Raw genomic sequence first — 19,739 nt, 5'->3', positions numbered from 1 at the left:
CGGCTTGCCCGCGCGGGCGCAAGCCGGCGGCATGATTGTACAAAATAAGGCCGGCGGGTTGGGCCGCCGGGCTGTGCCGCCGGCATCAGCGGCTTTGGTGTGTAGACCCCTTAACTTAAGCCTTAAGTCATGCCTATTAAAATAGCAATTTAAACATTAACAAATGATGTAATAAGCCTGAAAAGTATTCTCATTTCACACTTGACTGTTAATGTTCAAAGAAAATGGCACTTCGGGTCATTAAAACTCCAGTATTGTATGTTTACAACACATTTGTATAGAAATGTTACTTTAGTACCAAAACCAGCGTTAGAAAGCGTTCGTAATTACTCCATACGTAACGCAGTAACTCATCTAAATAATGTAAATACAAAGTAAGTCTTTTCTTAACATCTTTCTTAAGCGGTACAGTGAATAAAACAATGGTACTTAGTATTTTTAAACGGTTTTATTTAGCTCACCCTGTTTGTTTTATTTATTCTTGGGTCAAATTTAGTAATTCAAATTTCACCCTCTTCCTGTCAACCGATTAATCTGAAATTTTGTATACACCTTTAATTCCGATGACAATACAATATAGGCACCGTGCGGAAACTATAGATGGCGTTATAATCCCGACAGTAGAGACACCGTGCGAGTAAAAAAAGAAACTTTCCAAACCACTGTCTAGTCTGTAAATGTGATTTTACAATGATTAAAAATATAAAATACAATGATTAAAATTATAAAATATGGTTTTCTACCAATAAACAACGATCGGCAGCGTGGTCAAAATATATCAAAAGGCCAAAAGCTATTCGAGTCGGGCCATGTTTTTGATGTCATAGAAACAGTTGGCCGAGAACAAGAAACAATATTAACTGGCAAAATTGTTGCTCAGACAAAAATTTCAAATGTATATGATGTTGAGATAACAGTAAGTACCTTTTATAAATTAATTGTTATTACAATATCTTTAGAAAATCATTATTTCTATTTTTTATCTCTGTCCTTTCAGCTTGATTGCAATAGAAACATTAAAAGTGCAACTTGTAAATGCAAGGCAGGTCTATCAGGACAATGTAAGCACGTCTGTGCCTTAGTGCATTACGTAAATTCTGCAGAAAGTGCAGAATCGAAAACCAGTTATGCACAACAATGGGGCAAACCAACGTACCGACAGTTACTGGGTTATGATAAAGCAGTGACAATGGCAGAGTTATTTCCAACTCCACCAATAAGTATTAAAGTATTACGTGTGTTTTACAACTGCATTTATCCATTTAATTCTTTTATCCCAAAGCCATGGCATGTGAGTACTATTAGTAGGGAAATAGTAAAATTTTACATCCTTGGAGTTGTTTTTGGATGTATTACAGCATCCAGCAATACAACAATACATTTTGATAACTTAAATTAGCAAAATTTAACACGAATATTCAGAATTTTTTCCATGGTTTGATAGTACAATTTTTGACACTTGAGGGAACAGTTTCGGATATAAGTCACGAGATGGCAGGGTCATCGCTACGCACGGTGCCTATAGTAATATCAATAACATTGTAAATCCAATATGGCCGCCGGCACAAAATGGCGGATAACGTAGATTTTATCAATCCCATCAATATGGGTATCAAATGAAAGGGCTCAACAAGCAGAATACAATATACTATAAAAAAATGAAATCCAAGATGGCGGCCGCTACAAAATGGCGGATAACGTAGGTTTTATCAATCCCATCAATATGGGTATCAAATGAAAGTTCTCAACCAGTACAATACAATGTACTATATAAAATTAAAATCCAAGATGGCGGCCTCTACAAAATAATAATAATAATAAGCCCCGCAGGGCATCTGAGGCGCCCCGCAGGGCATCTGAGGCGGATGACGGGGAGTAGCGACCCCGCGGGGCTATATATCCGAGTGCTCCAGGGAGAGTATACTGTCCCCCATCTCCGGCTTGCCGGAGTGAAGCATGACGGGGGATAGGTCTCCCGCCTCTTGGCTTGCCTTCACCGGCCGGTCAGAGTGGAGTCGCTAGAGCAATGCTCGGAGGGTAGGTGCCTCGTGGTAAGTGGCGAGTGGGCCGGTGATGCTGGACCCACAGGGAGCGCGTGATCTGCGTTTAAAGTCCGCCGAGGTATCCTCACCCTTCTCAGCCGCTCATGTACCTGTTGCCCTCTTGTTGCTTTTCAGTGACTGATTCCCGGGGGCCCAGTAAGTGAGTTGGCGAGTCTCCACCTGCCATTTTAACATGTATTTAATACATTGTCATCGGCAGGTGCCATAGTTCCCGTAGTTTCCCCATTCCTAGTCCATTAACATCCCATCACAATAGCCCAAGTAGTTTTCATCCATAGTTAGCAATAGTTTAGCACAGAACCGGGGATTGTCCTTGGGTACATTTCTATAGTGTATACAGGGATAATCGTCGGTTTTGTGTCACCATTTCATTAAAGTTGTCTCAAAAGGGCTTCAGCGTGTTGGCTTCGGCCCCACGTTCGCCTCCCAAAAATCCGGGACTCTGTAGTCCCGAGGTCAGAAAGAGACATACATAAATAATAATAATAAATAATAATAAAATATGTTTATTTCTCCCAATAATACAGATGCCGTTCATTTTAACAATATTAATGTAAGGAAGGGAGACAGGAGCCCATACTAAGTAAAAAACTTGTGACATGGGTCTCCTGGCCTCCTTGACCCGAACAAGTATGTTGGTTCTAACAAAATAAAGAACAGTTAGTTTGGGAGTGAGCTAGATGAGTGAGTTATGGAAGTGAAAATGTTTTGGGGTGTGTGTGATTGTGCGTGCGTGTGAGTGTGAGTGTGTTGTGTTTGTGATTGTGTGTGGATGTTAGATATCTTTGTGCGTGTTAAGTAGTTCCTCTGTTTCCTCATACTTAAGAGTAAGAAGCCATTTGATCACTTTTTTCTTACATTCTAGAGTTGTATTTGAGTAGATTGAAAGTTTTCTATTAATATAGTTATATAAACGTGCACCTTTAAAAAAGAAATATTTATTGCTGAAGGCTGTTCTGGCTGGTTCTGTAGGGCATATTTGATACTTACGACGCTGACACAACGTTGGGTTACTTGGGTTAAATAGAAGAAGCCTATGTTGCCTAAGAACAACGGAAAGAACATACAGTTGCCTAACTGTTAGTACCTCAGCTAGTTCATAGAGTTCCGAGGTAGAGAAAAGCCTTGGTTTAAATAAACTAATTTTTAATATAAGTCTTTGGGCCCTCTCTAATTCTATTAGGTGGCTCTTAGCTGCTCCACCCCAGGAAGAAATGCAGTAGGCAAGGACGGATTGACAAAGCGCTAAATAGACTGTTCTCATAACTTTAGAGTCCGCTACATGTCTTAGTTGTTTAAATATATATGCTAATTTTCGCACTCTTTTTGCAACATTACTTATATGTTCTGAAAAATTAAGATTTTCGTCAATGGTTACCCCTAAATATTTTATAGATTTAGTTTTTTGAATCTGTGGACAGGAACAATTTGTGCTTTGGGTTAAATCACATGAATGCGCTATAATTTTATGCGGTGGTGAAACAGAATTACGTAGAGAAAAAGTTATATAGTACGATTTATTTGTATTTAATGTTAGTGAGTTGTTAGATAACCAATGACATACCCTATTTAAGCCTAGTTGGGCGTATTCGAATACGTTTGACCACGAGTCTCCAAAAAAGGTGAGGGTTGTATCATCAGCATAGGAGATTATTTTACAATTTTGAAGATTGAGTTGACATAATCCATTAATGTAGCATAAAAATAGGGTAGGGCCCAAAATACTTCCTTGAGGGACTCCAAAGTTAACAGAACACTCCCCGCTCAATGTGTCAGATATCCTTACCCTCTGTGTCCGACCCAGGAGGTAGCTTTCAAACAAAGAAAGTTGTTTATCCCTGATACCGAGACTCTCAAGCTTAGCTAAAAGCTTGGGAAGAGAGACTGTGTCGAAAGCTTTTGCAAGGTCCAGAAATATTGTTAGGCATTTAGTTTTGGCATCTAGCTTCCTTGCAACAAATTCTGTAAATGTGTGTACGGCATCATCGGTTGATCTGCCCTGCCTAAAACCATATTGGGCGTCAGATAACAAATTTTTTGATTCTAAAAATTTGACGAGCCTCTTATTAATAATCTTTTCTAGGACCTTCGATAAAGACGGTAGTAAAGATATTGGACGGTAATTGTTGACACAGTCTCTCTCGCCACACTTGTGAATGGGTATAACTATAGATTGCTTAAAAACCTCCGGAAAGACACCAAGATTCAAGCAATCATTGAAGAGGTCGGTCAGGGGGGGCACAATGAACTCTTGGATCAGTTTAAGCAGTTGGCTCGAGATGCTATCATATCCAGTACTGCTGCTCGACTTTAAGTTGTTGATAACATTCCTCACTTCATCAACATCCGTTTCAAGCAAAACAAAAGAATCCGCAGAGGCACCTTCAGTGCCTGTATCAGATGTCAACGATGTGGGGAGTATCCTACCAGCCAAGTTTGCACCAACAGAAGCAAAGAACCCATTAACTAGATTAGCAGAATCAACCGGCGTTCCCTCAATAGATAATAATTCCTGATTGGGAGGTTTAGTTTTGTGCGAGTTGGTAATATTTTTAATGCTATGCCAGAGCATTTTACTATTGTTTTTTGCCTTTTCTAATTCATATTTTTCGTATTTGATTTTACATTTTTTAATTAAGCAATTACAAAAATTTCGATATCTTTTATAAGTAGTAGTAAGTGTGACATTATTAGGATCACGTTTTAGTTTTAAATGCATTCTATCCCTATTTCTTATGCATCTTAATAAACCTACTGTAATCCAGGGTTTTAAAGTAGCTTTATTTCGGGGTATTTTTATATTAATTGTATTAAGATGAACTAAATTTTGTAGATAATTGATAAGGATACTACTTGCTGAGTTTGGATTTTGGTTACATAAAAGCTTTCTGAAGTCAGTATTTTTGCACTCCTGACTGATGTTTTCGAAATTGATTTTACAAATTGTTCTATTACTATGGAAGTTATTGTTTTTATTTTTATGGCAAAATAATGTTGATCCGTGATCTGTAATAGTTGTGTTAAGTACAAACGACAGTGATGGCAAGGTGGTTTTCAAAATGACGTGGTCAATACAACTTTTACTTCTGGTTGTGGTGTCATAAGCGGGGAGTAGGCCATGAAACGATAGCAATTCTAAATAGCGTGATGTGTTAGAGTTGGAGTCTATTAAATTGATGTTGATATCTCCTATAATAAATATATGTCTAAAAGAGGATAAATCGTTTAGAATATCATTTAATGAATTTAAAAAATTATCAATGTTTTTGAAACAATGGGGCCTATAAATTGAAATAATTACAGTATCAGCACTTGTCTTAATAAGTAGACAATTCGCATCGAGGAATGTCGGCTCCTCCACCTTATGCTCAAGCGATTTACTAATAAATAATATCACTCCGTCATTTTGATTGTAATGGTCTGAGCTGCTGTATGAGTAATAGTCATTCAAAATAGGTAAGTTTGTTACAAAAGACAGCCAACATTCCGTCAGTATTATAACTTCACAGTCTATTTTTAGTTGTTGAAAATGGCGGATAACTTAGGTTTTATAAATCCCATCAACATGGGTATCAAATGAAAGGTCTCAACAAGTAGAATACAATAATACTATGCAAAATTGAAATCTAAGATGGCGGATAACGTAGGTTTTATCAATCCCATCAATATGGGTATCAAATGAAAGGGCTCAACAAGCAGAATACAATATACTATAGAAAATTGAAATCCAAGATGGCGGCCGCTACAAAATGGCGGATAACGTAGGTTCATTTGATACCCATGTTGATGGGTCTCAACAAGTAGAATACAATTTACTATGCAAAATTGAAATCTAAGATGGCCGCCGCTACCAAATGGCTGAATTTTTTATCAATCCCACCAATATGGGTATCAAATGAAAGGGCTTCACAAGTAGAAAACTGTCAGTAACTCCAGCGGGGCCCAACAGGGCCAAGGCCTGCCTGGGCTGCGAGATTGTTCGAAAGAGTTACCGCGGCCCTGGTACATAAAAGGCCTACGACGGAACAAAACGGTTCTTATTCAAGAGTCTGGCACTCCCTCACCGCTGCTGACCCACAGCAGGAGAGGTCATGTGATGATTTTTGGGGTCGTTAAAAAAAAAAGTACATATCTGGAAGGGCTATGTATTGAGGAATTAGATTGTAATAAATTGTCAGGTAAGAGACCGTGTAATAATGATGCACTAAATGAATTAGATAGAATGAGGAATATTCGGTAGGCATTTTCATTAAATACTAAAAACTAGAAAATAAAAAATCGGTAAAAAAACTTTTAAGTTAAACGGTTTTATCTTATGTGCACTGAAAACTAGAAAATAAAAAAATAGTTACTTACCTGTCAACCTACGTAGGTGGTCCCGGTCATATTAGACTAAAATAAAACGTGGGGCCCTGTGAAATCCTACCTATGGCAAAGCATATCTTTATACTTTGGTAGATCATGAGCTACGGCTGATTATTGATTGTCAAAATCTCCAGTTACGATTATAGTAAGTCGATGCAATTCACACCTATTACACCTCTAGAAGAGAGTACTACAGCAATAGTTAATGGGCCCCACGTTTTTATTTTAGTCCAATATGACCGGGACCACCTACGTAGGTTGACAGGTAAGTAACTATTTTTTTATTTTCTAGTTTTCAGTGCACATAAGATAAAACCGTTTAACTTAAAAGTTTTTTTACCGATTTTTCGTTTATGTATTTCATGATACATCTTCAACTAGGTACTGGTTGCATATCGTATTCAAACCTATATACCTATACTATTAAGATAATTTTGAAACATGTAAAGAAAGATAATATGAAAATAAATAATAATGCACCTTAATAAATATAATGACCATTTAATCAATTTTAAGTTTTATTTACCCTTAAACAATAATATAAATTATTTCAAGCACCATCTTTGTTGTCACCAACATAGTTTGGGAAAAAGGCTCGGAGGATGATGATTTCAAGCACCATCTTGTAATACTCAAGAAAATTTCATGAAAACATCTTTCCTTAAATTCCTTCCTTACCAATACAATAAATGCTGAAGTAATTCTGTCTATATCTCAGATTTTCACGAAAAACCTACCGGACTGATAAATAATAGTGTAATAGAGCCTAATCAAGGCTACTTTTAAGCCGGTTGCGGGAAGTGGTACTCCCAAAACCACGAAAAATTGCTAGTATAAAAAAAGTTACAAATTAAACATTTTAGCATCCTAGTATACTGTAGGTATCACAAAATGAAGAAAAGAAGGTGCATAGCAGGAAAATTAGACCGTGAAGTAAATAGTTTTATTTTTTAATTTGTAAGATGACTGTGTTATTTTGAAAAACTTCATAATTGTTTGTAATCTGGTGTGATCTTGTTAACCAATCATCTACTCATAGATTTGCTTAGTAGATGTCAAATCTCCAGTAAGCTAATTAACAGTATAACAAAATAGTTAAGATATTGAAACGCTCAGTTTATCATCGTGTAGCTAACTACGTTTTATACAAGTACTACATAAACAATCCATTCAAACTTTCTCACAATTAAGTGTTAGCAACTGAGGACACTTCACATTATGTGAAAATATGGAAGCAATCTTATGAGAACTAGATTAAACCTATCTTTACCATGCTATTGTTTCACTTCGTCGCCATACCAACATTTTTAATGTAACATCATCTAGGTACCTAGCCTTCTCATGTCGGCTATACTTACCCGTTGATAATACTGCTTCTCTGACTACTTACTCGAAAATCTTTACATTCAATCGTGAAAAAGATATATTATTCAAATGACAGCCAACCACGAACGAATGTGTCCCAATAGATGTTGCTAAACCTTATGATGACCCGTTTGGCTATGAATAATGAGGTCTTCCTAATATTATATATATTACTGTAACAGCTCCTTATTGTGTGTATATCGCACATCGCTTTAAAGTCAAACCATTAAATATGAGATTAAAAGTGCGTTTTGAATTCTTTCAGCTGGCTGCAGCTGCTTGCGCTAATGATTTTTATGTATTTGCCTGAAACTGTTTTGGATCGAAGCAGCATTAGCATGTGCAGTCCCTGTCAGATACCTGACATCTGACATCAATAGATGCGATATTGGAAATGGTCGCGATCGTAAGCAACTCGAAGGCAGCCTGATTTATTAATGTTTGATTTTGAAATTGAGTTAAAGTTCACTAGGGTTCATTTACAGCTTACCTAAGTCTTAAAGGCATTTAAAAAAAGCTTGTTCACTTATTGGAAAATATTCTATATCTTTGCTGGAGTTACCTACATATGTAAGGATCCCACTGGGCTTTGTCAAAAAACATGTATCTGATTCTACTGACCCAATTTGAATAGTCCCTTTCATTGTAAGGAAGCTAAACTATCTGCACTGAACAGTGAACATGGCCCATATTTTATTCCAATCACCCGACGCAAGAAATCACCAAGTACCAGGGCAGCATAATAGGTCATCATCATCTGCCGAGCCTTTTCGCAACTACATATGTTGGGGTCGGCTTCGGCTTCGGTCTTCGACAGCATAATAGGTATTGAATAAAAATACAGCAAAGAGATAATACGCAATTTTATATCACATTCTACACCTTAAATACGGTGACAAACTTATAAATAGCTTGCATGGTGGTTGCGAAGGTGCTCAGGCGTATTGGAATAACTTTAGCGGCGTACACTATGACAGGCATCTGCGCTTGTTTCAACATCAGCAGCACCTGCTTCCTCTCTTTCACTCGCAAATTCTCCCATCCGCAGCAGTACACCGCCATCTCGAACTTTTCCGACGCTGTTGTAAGTCTCTGTCCTTGAAAACAGTACAAAAACAAAATAAAAAGACTGTGGTAAATCAATGGGGCGAAGTGAAGAATGACTTCTAAAGGCAAAACGAAGAATAGACACAACGATATCGCGTCCAATCCGAAACATATGCCTATGCTGACACTGAAGATATCTTCCACTTTCCCAACAGTTTGCAAGGCTAGCACATGCCGAACAATGACGTTTTTTAATCGAGCTACAATTACAGCATAATCTTCATCGGAATTTTGACAAGTTTGTGTAATGTCGTTTATATTCATCATTTCTTCAAAAAGAATTTGAAACACTGCAGTGGTGTGAGAGAACAGGAACAGCAACGAGATGTCGTAACAGCATATAACCATAATTGATATTAGAATATTTGCTGTCATTAGTCCCATACAAACCTCGCGGTTTGGACTTACATTGAGTGGTTCTAAACCTAAAAAGGAAAAATACAAGTTCAGGTGTTAGTAGTCTTTTAAAATTGCATAATTAAATAATTATTAATACGCATACCAACACAAGAGGCAATAGAGAAATCCTCCATTCTCAAGATTCTAAACGGAATATAAACAACTACTTCGTTGATGAAATGGAAAACGTAGCACAAGATGATAATAATCTTAATGCTCCTCAACATTTTCTCGTGCACATGAAGGAATCGGCCCGTTTCTATGATCAGATCATCGTTCTTTTGCGCTACTTCTAGTAGATCGTTGAATTCTTTCCTGCAAATCATACAATACATACACCACTGACCAACCATAATTGTTGCGGGAACAAACGTTCAAGCTAATTTGAAAGGGACTGATTAAATATCTAGCAGACGTGGCACAAAGGAATCACTCCAATTCACAAAATGAAATCCTCTACAAATGACCAAAGATAAAAAGGATTACCTTTTTCTATGCATCCACCAAACGGTAACAGCAATGAGGATGAAGGCAAAAAAGTTAAATAAACTGTTGATGGAGTCGATAAAGCCTTCAGCGGAATACTTTTGGTAGACTGCAATACCCACGAGGTATAAATAAAAGACAACAATCCCGTGCATGGTCCAAAATAAGTCTAAAAAAAGTCAAAATGAACCATAAAACGTGTAAACTGTGTAAGTAACTTGTCATGCCGTTCAAATAAATAGATTTATCCCAAACTCGGTCCTCCCGATTTGTAATTATTTACTCACAGTTAAACTTATCAGTTAATAATGGAGAACCAAGTAGTGATGGCAAAAGATCAAGGAGCCAAATCAAATTTTCGAATGAATTCTGTGATAAACGTCGTTTGCACTGCTTTAACCATTTTATGCACTTCATTTTGGTGTGCCAAAAAGGTCTTATTTTAGAAAAATCGTTAGGGGAATAGTATAAGAAAAATCAGTAGGTATATACTCTTCCTATATGCATCTCACATGCGAGAATACATAAAATAAGCCCAAAAATGATTTTATATGCTTTTAACAAGCCTTCTTAATTACATCGGGAAGTAATATGGTGGTGTTGGACAGCTTATTACACACTTCCTTGAATTTCATGTGGCAATTATGCTAAACTAGCTATTTCCTGAGGTTTTACTCGAATGTCATGGTGAGACGTACGTTATAAATCCGCTGTCTCCGGAGATAGAATCTCTCCCTTCTTCAGGTTAAAGGATCAGGTAGGTCCAGTTTACCTTCCATTTTAAGCACTACTAAATCAGCCTAGGTAAAATAGAAATGGGACTACTAATATGGTCTTTTAACATCTACAATAGGTGATTAAAGCTGAATCCGTATCAAGTGGTTTGGCTTTGGCACTTGCGCTTATGGCTAATAAGGCCTATACGGGAGCGACAGCACCTGTTGCAACGTCCGCAAACAAAGTAAGTTCCCGGTGATGTTGGACGTTGCACCATTGCTGGTGAGAGCAGCTCGAACCAGGCGTTGTCATGCGCGACCACTCCATCGGATTATATTTTTCTCCAACTATCACGGTCAGCAGAAGCTTTTTCCCAGATAATCAGGTCAATTTTAAAGTTCTGTTTAGCATATACGAGATGGCCAGTTCTTCAGTATGGACAAGATACGGGTCTAATAGATAATAATCTTAGTCTTCACAGATATCTGTTGTGCCAAATTCTTGCGCTAAGCTTCCCGAACTTCACGAAAGTGGTATGAAGCCATACCATTTGAAGAAATGACCAGTTGTGTAGGCACTAAAACGCATCCAAACGAAAAGATGCCCATAGTTAACCTTTGTGAACGTTATCTAACTATGTTAGAATGCTTAAATCGGTCCTATAGTTCCTGTAATAATCGCGTTCAAACCAACTCTTTCCTCATCACCCTGTTTACTGTCCCACTGCTGGGACGCACAGGCCACTTCTCACATAGAGCAGGATTGAGCCTGCCCGCTGCGGTAAAATGTTGGTGAATTACCAACTAGCCCACCACATCTTTAACAACAAACAAACTCATTAGCATAGTAACATAAGTATATTTTAAAACTAACTCATGTAAATGCAAAAATAATATGTAGGTATATCGCAAATTATGAAGTCATCATCACCTGAATAATTAACAAGTCTCGCACGTTGCATCGGGAACTAACAAAGGTGTTAGATGTGCAATTAGTAAATTACACACCTATGTAGAAAACTAGCATACTGGCTGTTCCCGTTCCCAGTCCAATTATACATTGGAACATTTTAATTAATTTCACTAAAGAGTTTAATAAGGGAGCTTGTTGAAGTCTAATGTGCGAATACTAATACATCATTCTATCTCTGCCATGTTTAAGGGCCAATATCAATCGGCTGATAATTTTTATCTGTGGAATAAATGTGGCGGTTTGACATATTTTCTATACAAAAGCTAATAAAACGTCAAACATATTCTTCAGATAAGTATATCTTAGACACAAATGACTGTGTTTCGGATGGTACGTTAAACTGTAGGTTCCGGCTGTCATTGAACATCCTTGGCAGTCGTTACGGGTAGAAGCCAGTAAGTCTGACACCAGTCTAACCAAGGGGTATCGGGTTGCCCGGGTAACTGGGTTGAGGAGGTCAGATAGGCAGTCGCTCCTTGTAAAGCACTGGTACTCAGCTGAATCCGGTTAGACTGGAAGCCGACCCCATCATAGTTGGGAAAAGGCTCGGAGGATGATGATATTCTTCAGATAGAAGTTATCTGGAGACTTTTCTGGAGATTGAAAATTGGCGCTACGTAGATCTTAAAGTTAAGTGACGATTATTGTACTTATGAAGTAGAAAGTACTGTACGTACTCTTTTATCTGTAGGAATAGGCATCTAAATTCAATGTAAGAACCTACTATTCGGTATATCTTCCCAACTGCACACAGCTGCTGTTAATTTTTTGCGTTCGTGGGTCTTCTTCATACAAGGATATTGAATCAAAATAAAACAAAGAGAAGAACAGTTTATTTTTTATTAATACTTGCTATTTCTACCACCGCTCTTAAGTGAGACTTACTAACTGACCATGTTATTGCAAATTAAAATAGAGTGCTTGTACTACAGAGCAAAGACTGAAATCTTAACAAATGTCGCGTTCTACACCTTAAATACAGTAACAAACTTATAAATAGACTGCATGGCGGTCGCGAAGGTACTCAAGCGTATTGGAATAACTCGCGCAGCGTATACTATGACCGGCTTCTGCGCTTTTTTCAACATCAGCAGCACCTGCTTCCTCTCTTTCACTCGCAAATTCTCCCATCCGCAGCAGTACACCGCCATCTCGAACTTTTCCGACGCTGTTGTAAGTCTCTGTCCTTGACAACAGTACAAGAAGAATATGAAAAGGCTATGGCAAATCATCGGAGTAAAGTGCATACAGCTGTCTAGTGGCAATACAAAAAATAAACAAAGCGATATGGTGTCCAAACTGATACATATGCCTATGCTGATACTGAAGATATCTTCCACTTTCTCAACAGTTTGCAAAGCTAGCACATGTCTAACAATGACGTTTTTTAATCGTGCTACAATTACAGCATAATCTTCATCGGAATTTTGACAAGATTGTGTACTGTCGTTTATACTCATCATTTCTTCAAAAAGAATTTGAAACACTGCAGTGGTGTGAGAGAACAGGAACAGCAACGAAAGGTCGTAACTGCATATAACCGTAACTGCTGTAAAAATACTTACTGTCAATATCCCCATACAGACCTCACGGTTTCGACTTATACCGAGTTGTTCTAAACCTAGAAAGAAAAAAATAAAAATTCAAGTTTGGATCGTCATTTTAAAATTGTGCAAATAATTTTGAATATACAAACCAACACAAGAGGCCATGGAGAAATCATCCATTCTGAATACTCGGAAAGGCAAAAAGATCATGATTTCGTTAATGAAATGGAAAACATAGCACATAATCAGAATAATCTTAATGCTTCTCAACATTCTCTTGTGTATTTCACTGCATGAGCCCGTTTCTATTATGAGATCGTCATTTTTTTTCACAACTCCCAGTAAATCGTTGAATGCATTCCTGCAAATCATAGGCATGTTTTTTTCATTTTTTGTAAGAGTGAAAAGCAAAGAAACCTCAAATAGATATTTGAACTCCCATTCATGTTCCTCAACCAGCGTTTTTACAGAATACCTTTAGCCATTCTAGGGGTCACTGCAATTTTTCTAATATCGATCACAATTTTTAAATAGTTTCTTGAAATCTGTGTTTCAATGACCAAAGATATAAAATATAACCTTTTTTTAAGTATCCACCAACTGTTAACAGTGATCAGAGTAACGCCAAATATATTGAATAAACTGTTGATGAAATCGACGAAACCTTTAGCGGTATACTTTTGGTAAACTGTAATACCAACGATGTTGATGTAGAAGAGAAGACTCGAGTGGATAGTCCAAAACACGTCTGAAAATAGTCAAAATAAACTATAAAATCTGAATGGTTGTGATGTTATACAAATAAATCGAAAATTGATTTAAAACTACATATCGCACACCTACATGTAAAGACGGTTAACACAAGAATCACTTTTTTTCAGAAAAGGCGAACAACTGATTCGAACTTGATGGTACGCGTAACTCAAAACCTACTAAACTAAACTTAGACTTGATTTTTTAGTTAATCTCTTTTAGATATTGGTGTACGATATATTCAAAAACAACTTATCCCATTTTTTGATTAATTACTCACAGTTAAACTTAACAGTTAATAATGGAGAACCGAGTAGTGATGGCAAAAGATTAAGGAGCCAAATCAAATTTTGGAACGAATTCTGCTCTAAATGTCGTTTGCACTGTTTTAACCACATGCTGCACTTCATTTTGGTGTGCCAAACGGTCCTATTTCAGAAAAAACCGTTATATAAATAACGAAAAAAGTCAGAACTTAAGTATGTAATCTATTACTCGCACATGCAAGAGTACTTAGAATAAATAGAAACACGTTTTTATTTGCTTATAATAGCCTTATTATTTATATTCCTTGAATAGCTTATGGCATACGTCCTTGCATGTGGCTATTACACTAAACTAGTTATCTCCTTAGGTTTTGCTTGGGTGGCCTGGTGAGGCGAACGCTGTGTCTCTAGACATGGAATCACCCTCTTCTTCAGGTTAAAGTCCAGTTTATCTACCATTTCCAATGTTACCAAATGTAATGTAGGAATGATCATATCGGATCAGTAGTTCCCAACATAAGCGAGCTCAAACAAACTCTAGCATTATAATATTAGTACCGTATAGATTTAAACAAACTCGTGAAGACACAACAATAATATAGATACACTAGCCACCCGCCCCGGCTTCGCACGGGATGTCAGTATTTCCGCACAATTTAATGGATGTTATTTATACATATAATAAACCTTGCATCTTCAATCACTCTATCTATTAAAAAGCGCATGAAAATCGGTTGCGTAATTTTGAAGATTTAAGCGTACTAAGGGAAATAGGGATATAGGGACAGAAAAAACGACTTTGTTTTATACTATGTAGTGATGATGCCTATCGCAAGTTATGGAGTCATTATCAAATGAATAATTAATAAGTATGAATGCGTGGGTTCGATCCCAGGTCAGTAAGTACCAATGCAAATTCTCTATTTACTTTCTAAATTTATCTTGGAGACGTTACACTGCAGGTCTTGGCTGTCATTGGACATCCTTGGCGGTATTTACGGGAAGTCGGAAGCCAGTAAGTCTGGTGTCAAACCAAGGTAGGTATATTGGGTCGCCCGGGTGACTGAGTTGAGGAGGTGAGATAGGCAGTAGGCAGCCTTCAGCTTCTTGTAAAATACTGGTACTCAGTCTCATACCGTTAGACTGGAAGCCGTCCCCAACATAGTTGAAAAAAGGCTCGGGTTCTGATGAGCTTAATTACCTTGCTTAAGTCAAATGTGCTTATAAATAGGTAAATCAGTCTATCGTTGCCAGACCAAGTTTTCAGTTGCAGAAATATTGGCATGGCCTATGGCATATCTGCATGTTATGGCAGATATGCCATCAGGCAGGCTGTTAATTCTTTGTGTTCGTTAGTGTCCACCAAATATTGAAGGAAAATAAAACAAAGAGAAGACCAGTTTCTTTTTCATATTTACTTGCTATTTCTACTGCCACTATCACAGAGACTTACTAACTGACCTTTTTATTTATGGCAAAATGAAAATAGAGTGCTTGGACTATATAAAACAAACCTACGTATTACAGTGTAAAGAAATAAAATCTTTACAAAAACTCGTTCTAGACCTTAAATACAGTGACAAACTTATAAATAGACTGCATGGTGGTTGCAAAGGTGCTCAGACGTATTGGAATAACTTTAGCGGCATACACTATGACCGGCTTCTGCGCTTGTTTCAACATCAGCAGCACCTGCTTCCTCTCTTTCACGCGCAAATTCTCCCACCCGCAGCAGTACACCGCCATCTCGAACTTTTCCGACGCTGTTGTAAGTCTCTGTCCTTGAAAACAATACAAGAAGAATATAAAAAGACTGTGGTAAATCAATGGAGCGAAGTGAAGAATGACTTCTATAGGCAACACGAAGAATAGACACAATGATATTGCATCCAAACCAAAGCCTATGCCTATAGCTTCACTATAAATAGCTTCTACTTTCCGAACAGTGCGCAATGCTAAACCATGACGGTCAATGATGTTACTCAATCGAGCTTCAATGACATCATAGTCTTCGGCAGTTTTGTGACAAGATTTTGCCATCTCGCTGAAATTGATCATTTCTTCGTAAAGTACTTGAAATACAGCGGTAGTATGAGAAAACAAGAATAGTAATGACACGTCGTAACTGCATACAACGACAATGGATGTTAGTTCTTGAAGTGCTAATTGCCCCATGCAAACTTCGCGGTTTGGACTGACATCCAGTGGCTCCAGACCTAAAACAAAGTCAAGATAAAAAACTCTGTCTTTTTAGTATAGCTTAGTACTTTCTTTTAATTGTTAAATACATACCAACACAGGAGGCAATAGAGAACTCCTCCATCCTCAAAGTCCTATAAGGTATGAAGATCAAGACTTCATTAATGAAATGGAAAACGTAGCACATGATGACAATTATCTTTATTCTCCTCAACATTTTCTCATAATCACCATGGAATCTGCCATTCTGTATTATAAGATCATCATTCTTTCTCGCAATTTCCAAAAGATTATTCAACTCCTTTCTGTAAAGCATATTTTCATTAACTAAACTGTCTTTTGACCACAACGTGTTTAATATTAATCTTAACGAATTGAATAGACCATGCCACATCTACAAATTATTGTTTAAAAAAACTAAATTACCGTCGTCTAAGTATCCACCAGCTATCAACTGAGATCAGGATAAACGCTGAAATGTTGAAGAAACTGTTGATGGAATCTATGAAATCCTTGGCAGAATACATCTGGTATACTACGACTCCCAAAATGTATACGTAAAAGAGAAGGATTGTGTGGATGGTCCAAAACAAAACTGCAAATATAAAGAATTTTTATTAGAGTTCAGGACTTTGATATCTATACTTTGGATTCCTGCTGTCCCATGTGCAATGGTATAATGTCTCCGACAGACAGAAGGCCATCTTCATTTCTGGAAATAAAACATGCTTCAAGATAAATGTGTCTTTCACACCTCATACCTGCAGCCTCATACCCGTTGCCTCATACCTGCTTTACCTCATAAGGATATTTACTGTCTCACTTACGTACACACAGGGCATAATCGTCTTCTCGTTCAGGAAAAGAATGTTAAACCATTCTTGCTCAAGGAAAATTGGTCTTAAATTTTATGTTTCCTCGTGTTATCCTTCAACTTAGTGATTATTGTTTCACCTTGGACATATTCTTATCCTTACTGCTTGGATGATGAATTCATCTCATTTTCTAACACTAATTTATAGGTAAACTACTCACAATTAAATTTTACGTTCAACAGGGGAAATCCACACAGCGAAGGCAAAAAATTAATGAGCCATATCAAATTTGCATATGAATTATGCTTCAAACGTCGCCTGCATTGTTTTATCCAATCGTATGGAGCGCACTTCATTTTGGACAACCAAAACTTTGACTAGTTTTAACAGAACACCTGGTACAAATCTTGGTTTCACCCAAGTGTGAAGTGATTATGACCTGAATGATTTATAAGGCTATATTAGTTGCAGCATAGCTAATAAGGGTAGCAGATATGTGATTACAGACTGTCGTGAATTCTACAGGCGTATTAATCAGAATAATAAATTTGTTAATCACTAACTAGATGTTGACTTAGTTGAAGAGGACGGATAGAATAAAAAATATGATATTCACACTTGAAACTATTTATTTTTCCTCCAAATCTCTGCCACTACTTGTCGTGAATCATAGTTCTGTTGACAATATGTTCATGTTTAAGCATTTCTCTCGTTCGTATGTAAACAATAATGATAAACGGGTATTATTTTAGCTTATTAGTGATCCCAAACTGACCCTAAATTACAAAAAGAAACAGACTAGATATGCTCTAAAAAGAACTTACCCTTTCTCAAAATTGAGCTGCTCAGCCAATACTTAAAGATTTTCTCAAATTAGTGCAGTAGCTACTGAGTTTACAGCCTTCAACCAAAAATCTGCTCAGATTTCTGTCATCTTTTTAGGAATATCGTTTGATAACGTTGTTACTAGGTACTGTTGTACTTAATCAACAGATATAAAAAGCCTGACTCAATAAAAAAAAATCCTCCTTATCACCAGCCCGTCGTGAATTTCCCATATTCACGATGGGGTTATTTACACACCATTTCAATATACAATCAGTTTTTTAATTGCTCTCAATAAAATCATCATCCTCCGAGCCTTTTTCCCAACTTTATTGGGGTCGGCTTCCAGTCTAACCTCTAAGAATTGCTCTCAATAAAATCAGCACCACGTATGTATCTGGCTCTGGGAGGGAATCATCAACTGACTCCCTGACAGCTGAGGCAACTCTTTCAAGCCATGCCAAGGCCCTCCCGCTGGCCAATGCATTCGAAACACTACCATCTATGAAACTGTATTTGAACTAACTAGAGGCGAACTATCACAGAAAATCGCTCTAACCTCTCTAAAAACCACACGAAATCGTTTGGAGTAGAACTAAGAGATGGCGCTGTACGCAGTAAAAGCTAAACAAACATTTAAGTCACATGATGGAAGAAGGTCATTAGCAGAATTCAAATAGTCATAATAATATACCAAAACGAGTTTTGTGTTTGTTTAGTTCTCTACTGATAGTGGTGTTCATTCTAAAACCATCAGCTAGACATGTAAAAATAATAATTTTTTTAATAGATTTGATAAGGATGTAACATTAAAAATGTAGATTAAGTACTATAGTCTACAATCTACCTCAAATATTTTAGCAAGTATCAAGGTTATGTTTGCTTTGTCTCTTTGCGTCGGTACACATACCAATATGTTCAACACTTTTTGTCCACAGTGTAACACAGATTTGCATACCACGTACCAAATGATTAAGACTTATTGCCCAAAGTGCAATACAGATTTGCATACCAGTTAGATGAGGTACAAGCCCTTCACTTACGTGAGATACTAATGTTATTTGTTATTACCTATTGTTTTTTCAATCGATAGGAAACAATTCGAAACTTGTTAGGCAAACTCATTATGAGAGCATTATAAAAATAATTCTTCTACGCCTTACGTAGGGAAACTAAAAGGATGTATGGATGTAAGTTAAAGTTCTGAATAAATTTTGATAAAACTTGGCTTAATATCATAACATATAGGTGTAAGCTACTTTTTATCCATGTCCGAGAAGTGCATAGTATCCACTGACCACAGGTGGTAACTAGTTCAGAATAAATAATGTTAAAAACTTCTCGTAAATCATTAGATCCAAATATACCTATTTTTAAATAAAAATTCCATGAACCTATTGTGGAAACCAAATCCTAAATGTTATCAGAGCATAATATTATGTTGTATCAGTATCTAGTATGAACGATATTATTCTTTCTTTTACAAAACGACTGTTTTTATAATTATTACCAAGGTGCCTTTGTCTGGCTTGGCTTTGTCTTCAAATTCAATACATTTTCCTCCTAAAAATATTGACCCAAAACTTGTTATGTGATTTAACATGAGCGTTTAAGATACCTAATATTATAATTCTGTTATTATTTACTCCATTTTACTACTTACATATGTATATTTTTCTGTTTCCCATTACCTACTTCTTTATATATTCTTTAACATTAAAATATACAAGTAAAATAAGTATGTGAATCTCAATATTGAAGAGATCTTTAAGGGTCTGCCACAGGGTTCTATTTTCGGCGTTTACAATTATTTACGTAATTATTTAACGGTAACCAATAACGTGACTTGTTTTTTCCTGT

General features: G+C 36.9%; 3 protein-coding genes across 3 annotated transcripts; all 3 read right to left on the bottom strand.

Annotated features, from left to right (window-relative positions):
- Positions 1 to 8,669: 8,669 nt before the first annotated feature.
- Positions 8,670 to 10,202, bottom strand: LOC110372589 (uncharacterized). Its single transcript, XM_021329400.3, has 4 exons — positions 10,073 to 10,202; positions 9,786 to 9,954; positions 9,403 to 9,614; positions 8,670 to 9,325 (listed from the first exon to the last, which is right to left on the bottom strand). Exons 1-4 carry the CDS (start codon positions 10,200 to 10,202, stop codon positions 8,670 to 8,672), a joined length of 1,167 nt encoding a protein of 388 aa, XP_021185075.3.
- A 2,130-nt stretch (positions 10,203 to 12,332) lies between these two features.
- Positions 12,333 to 14,499, bottom strand: LOC110372582 (uncharacterized). Its single transcript, XM_021329392.3, has 5 exons — positions 14,387 to 14,499; positions 14,055 to 14,203; positions 13,601 to 13,769; positions 13,171 to 13,382; positions 12,333 to 13,095 (listed from the first exon to the last, which is right to left on the bottom strand). Exons 1-5 carry the CDS (start codon positions 14,497 to 14,499, stop codon positions 12,440 to 12,442), a joined length of 1,299 nt encoding a protein of 432 aa, XP_021185067.3. The 3' UTR covers positions 12,333 to 12,439.
- A 1,101-nt stretch (positions 14,500 to 15,600) lies between these two features.
- On the bottom strand, positions 15,601 to 17,410 carry LOC110372583 (odorant receptor 23a). Its single transcript, XM_021329393.3, has 4 exons — positions 17,275 to 17,410; positions 16,666 to 16,834; positions 16,333 to 16,544; positions 15,601 to 16,256 (listed from the first exon to the last, which is right to left on the bottom strand). Exons 1-4 carry the CDS (start codon positions 17,408 to 17,410, stop codon positions 15,601 to 15,603), a joined length of 1,173 nt encoding a protein of 390 aa, XP_021185068.3.
- Between the last annotated feature and the right edge of the window lie 2,329 nt (positions 17,411 to 19,739).

The sequence above is a fragment of the Helicoverpa armigera genome, chromosome 9 (genome assembly GCF_030705265.1).
Source record: "Helicoverpa armigera isolate CAAS_96S chromosome 9, ASM3070526v1, whole genome shotgun sequence".
Classification (NCBI taxonomy): domain Eukaryota; kingdom Metazoa; phylum Arthropoda; class Insecta; order Lepidoptera; family Noctuidae; genus Helicoverpa; species Helicoverpa armigera.
This window is presented reverse-complemented; position numbering and strand designations above follow the sequence as displayed.

What these genes read in the sequence shown, in the direction of transcription:
- LOC110372589 (XM_021329400.3), bottom strand. Translation starts at nt 10,202, where the DNA reads ATGAAGTGCATAAAATGGTTAAAGCAGTGCAAACGACGTTTATCACAG. An exon ending in ATTAACTGATAAGTTTAACT is followed by an intron (nt 9,955 to 10,072) that starts GTGAGTAAATAA and finishes GACTTTTTTTAG; the next exon opens with ACTTATTTTGGACCATGCAC. An exon ending in TGGTGGATGCATAGAAAAAG is followed by an intron (nt 9,615 to 9,785) that starts GTAATCCTTTTT and finishes TATGATTTGCAG; the next exon opens with GAAAGAATTCAACGATCTAC.
- LOC110372582 (XM_021329392.3), bottom strand. Translation starts at nt 14,499, where the DNA reads ATGGTAGATAAACTGGACTTTAACCTGAAGAAGAGGGTGATTCCATGT. An exon ending in AAGGAGATAACTAGTTTAGT is followed by an intron (nt 14,204 to 14,386) that starts GTAATAGCCACA and finishes TTTCTGAAATAG; the next exon opens with GACCGTTTGGCACACCAAAA. An exon ending in CTCCATGGCCTCTTGTGTTG is followed by an intron (nt 13,096 to 13,170) that starts GTTTGTATATTC and finishes TTTTCTTTCTAG; the next exon opens with GTTTAGAACAACTCGGTATA.
- LOC110372583 (XM_021329393.3), bottom strand. Translation starts at nt 17,410, where the DNA reads ATGAAGTGCGCTCCATACGATTGGATAAAACAATGCAGGCGACGTTTG. An exon ending in GTTGAACGTAAAATTTAATT is followed by an intron (nt 16,835 to 17,274) that starts GTGAGTAGTTTA and finishes TTATATTTGCAG; the next exon opens with TTTTGTTTTGGACCATCCAC. An exon ending in CTCTATTGCCTCCTGTGTTG is followed by an intron (nt 16,257 to 16,332) that starts GTATGTATTTAA and finishes ACTTTGTTTTAG; the next exon opens with GTCTGGAGCCACTGGATGTC.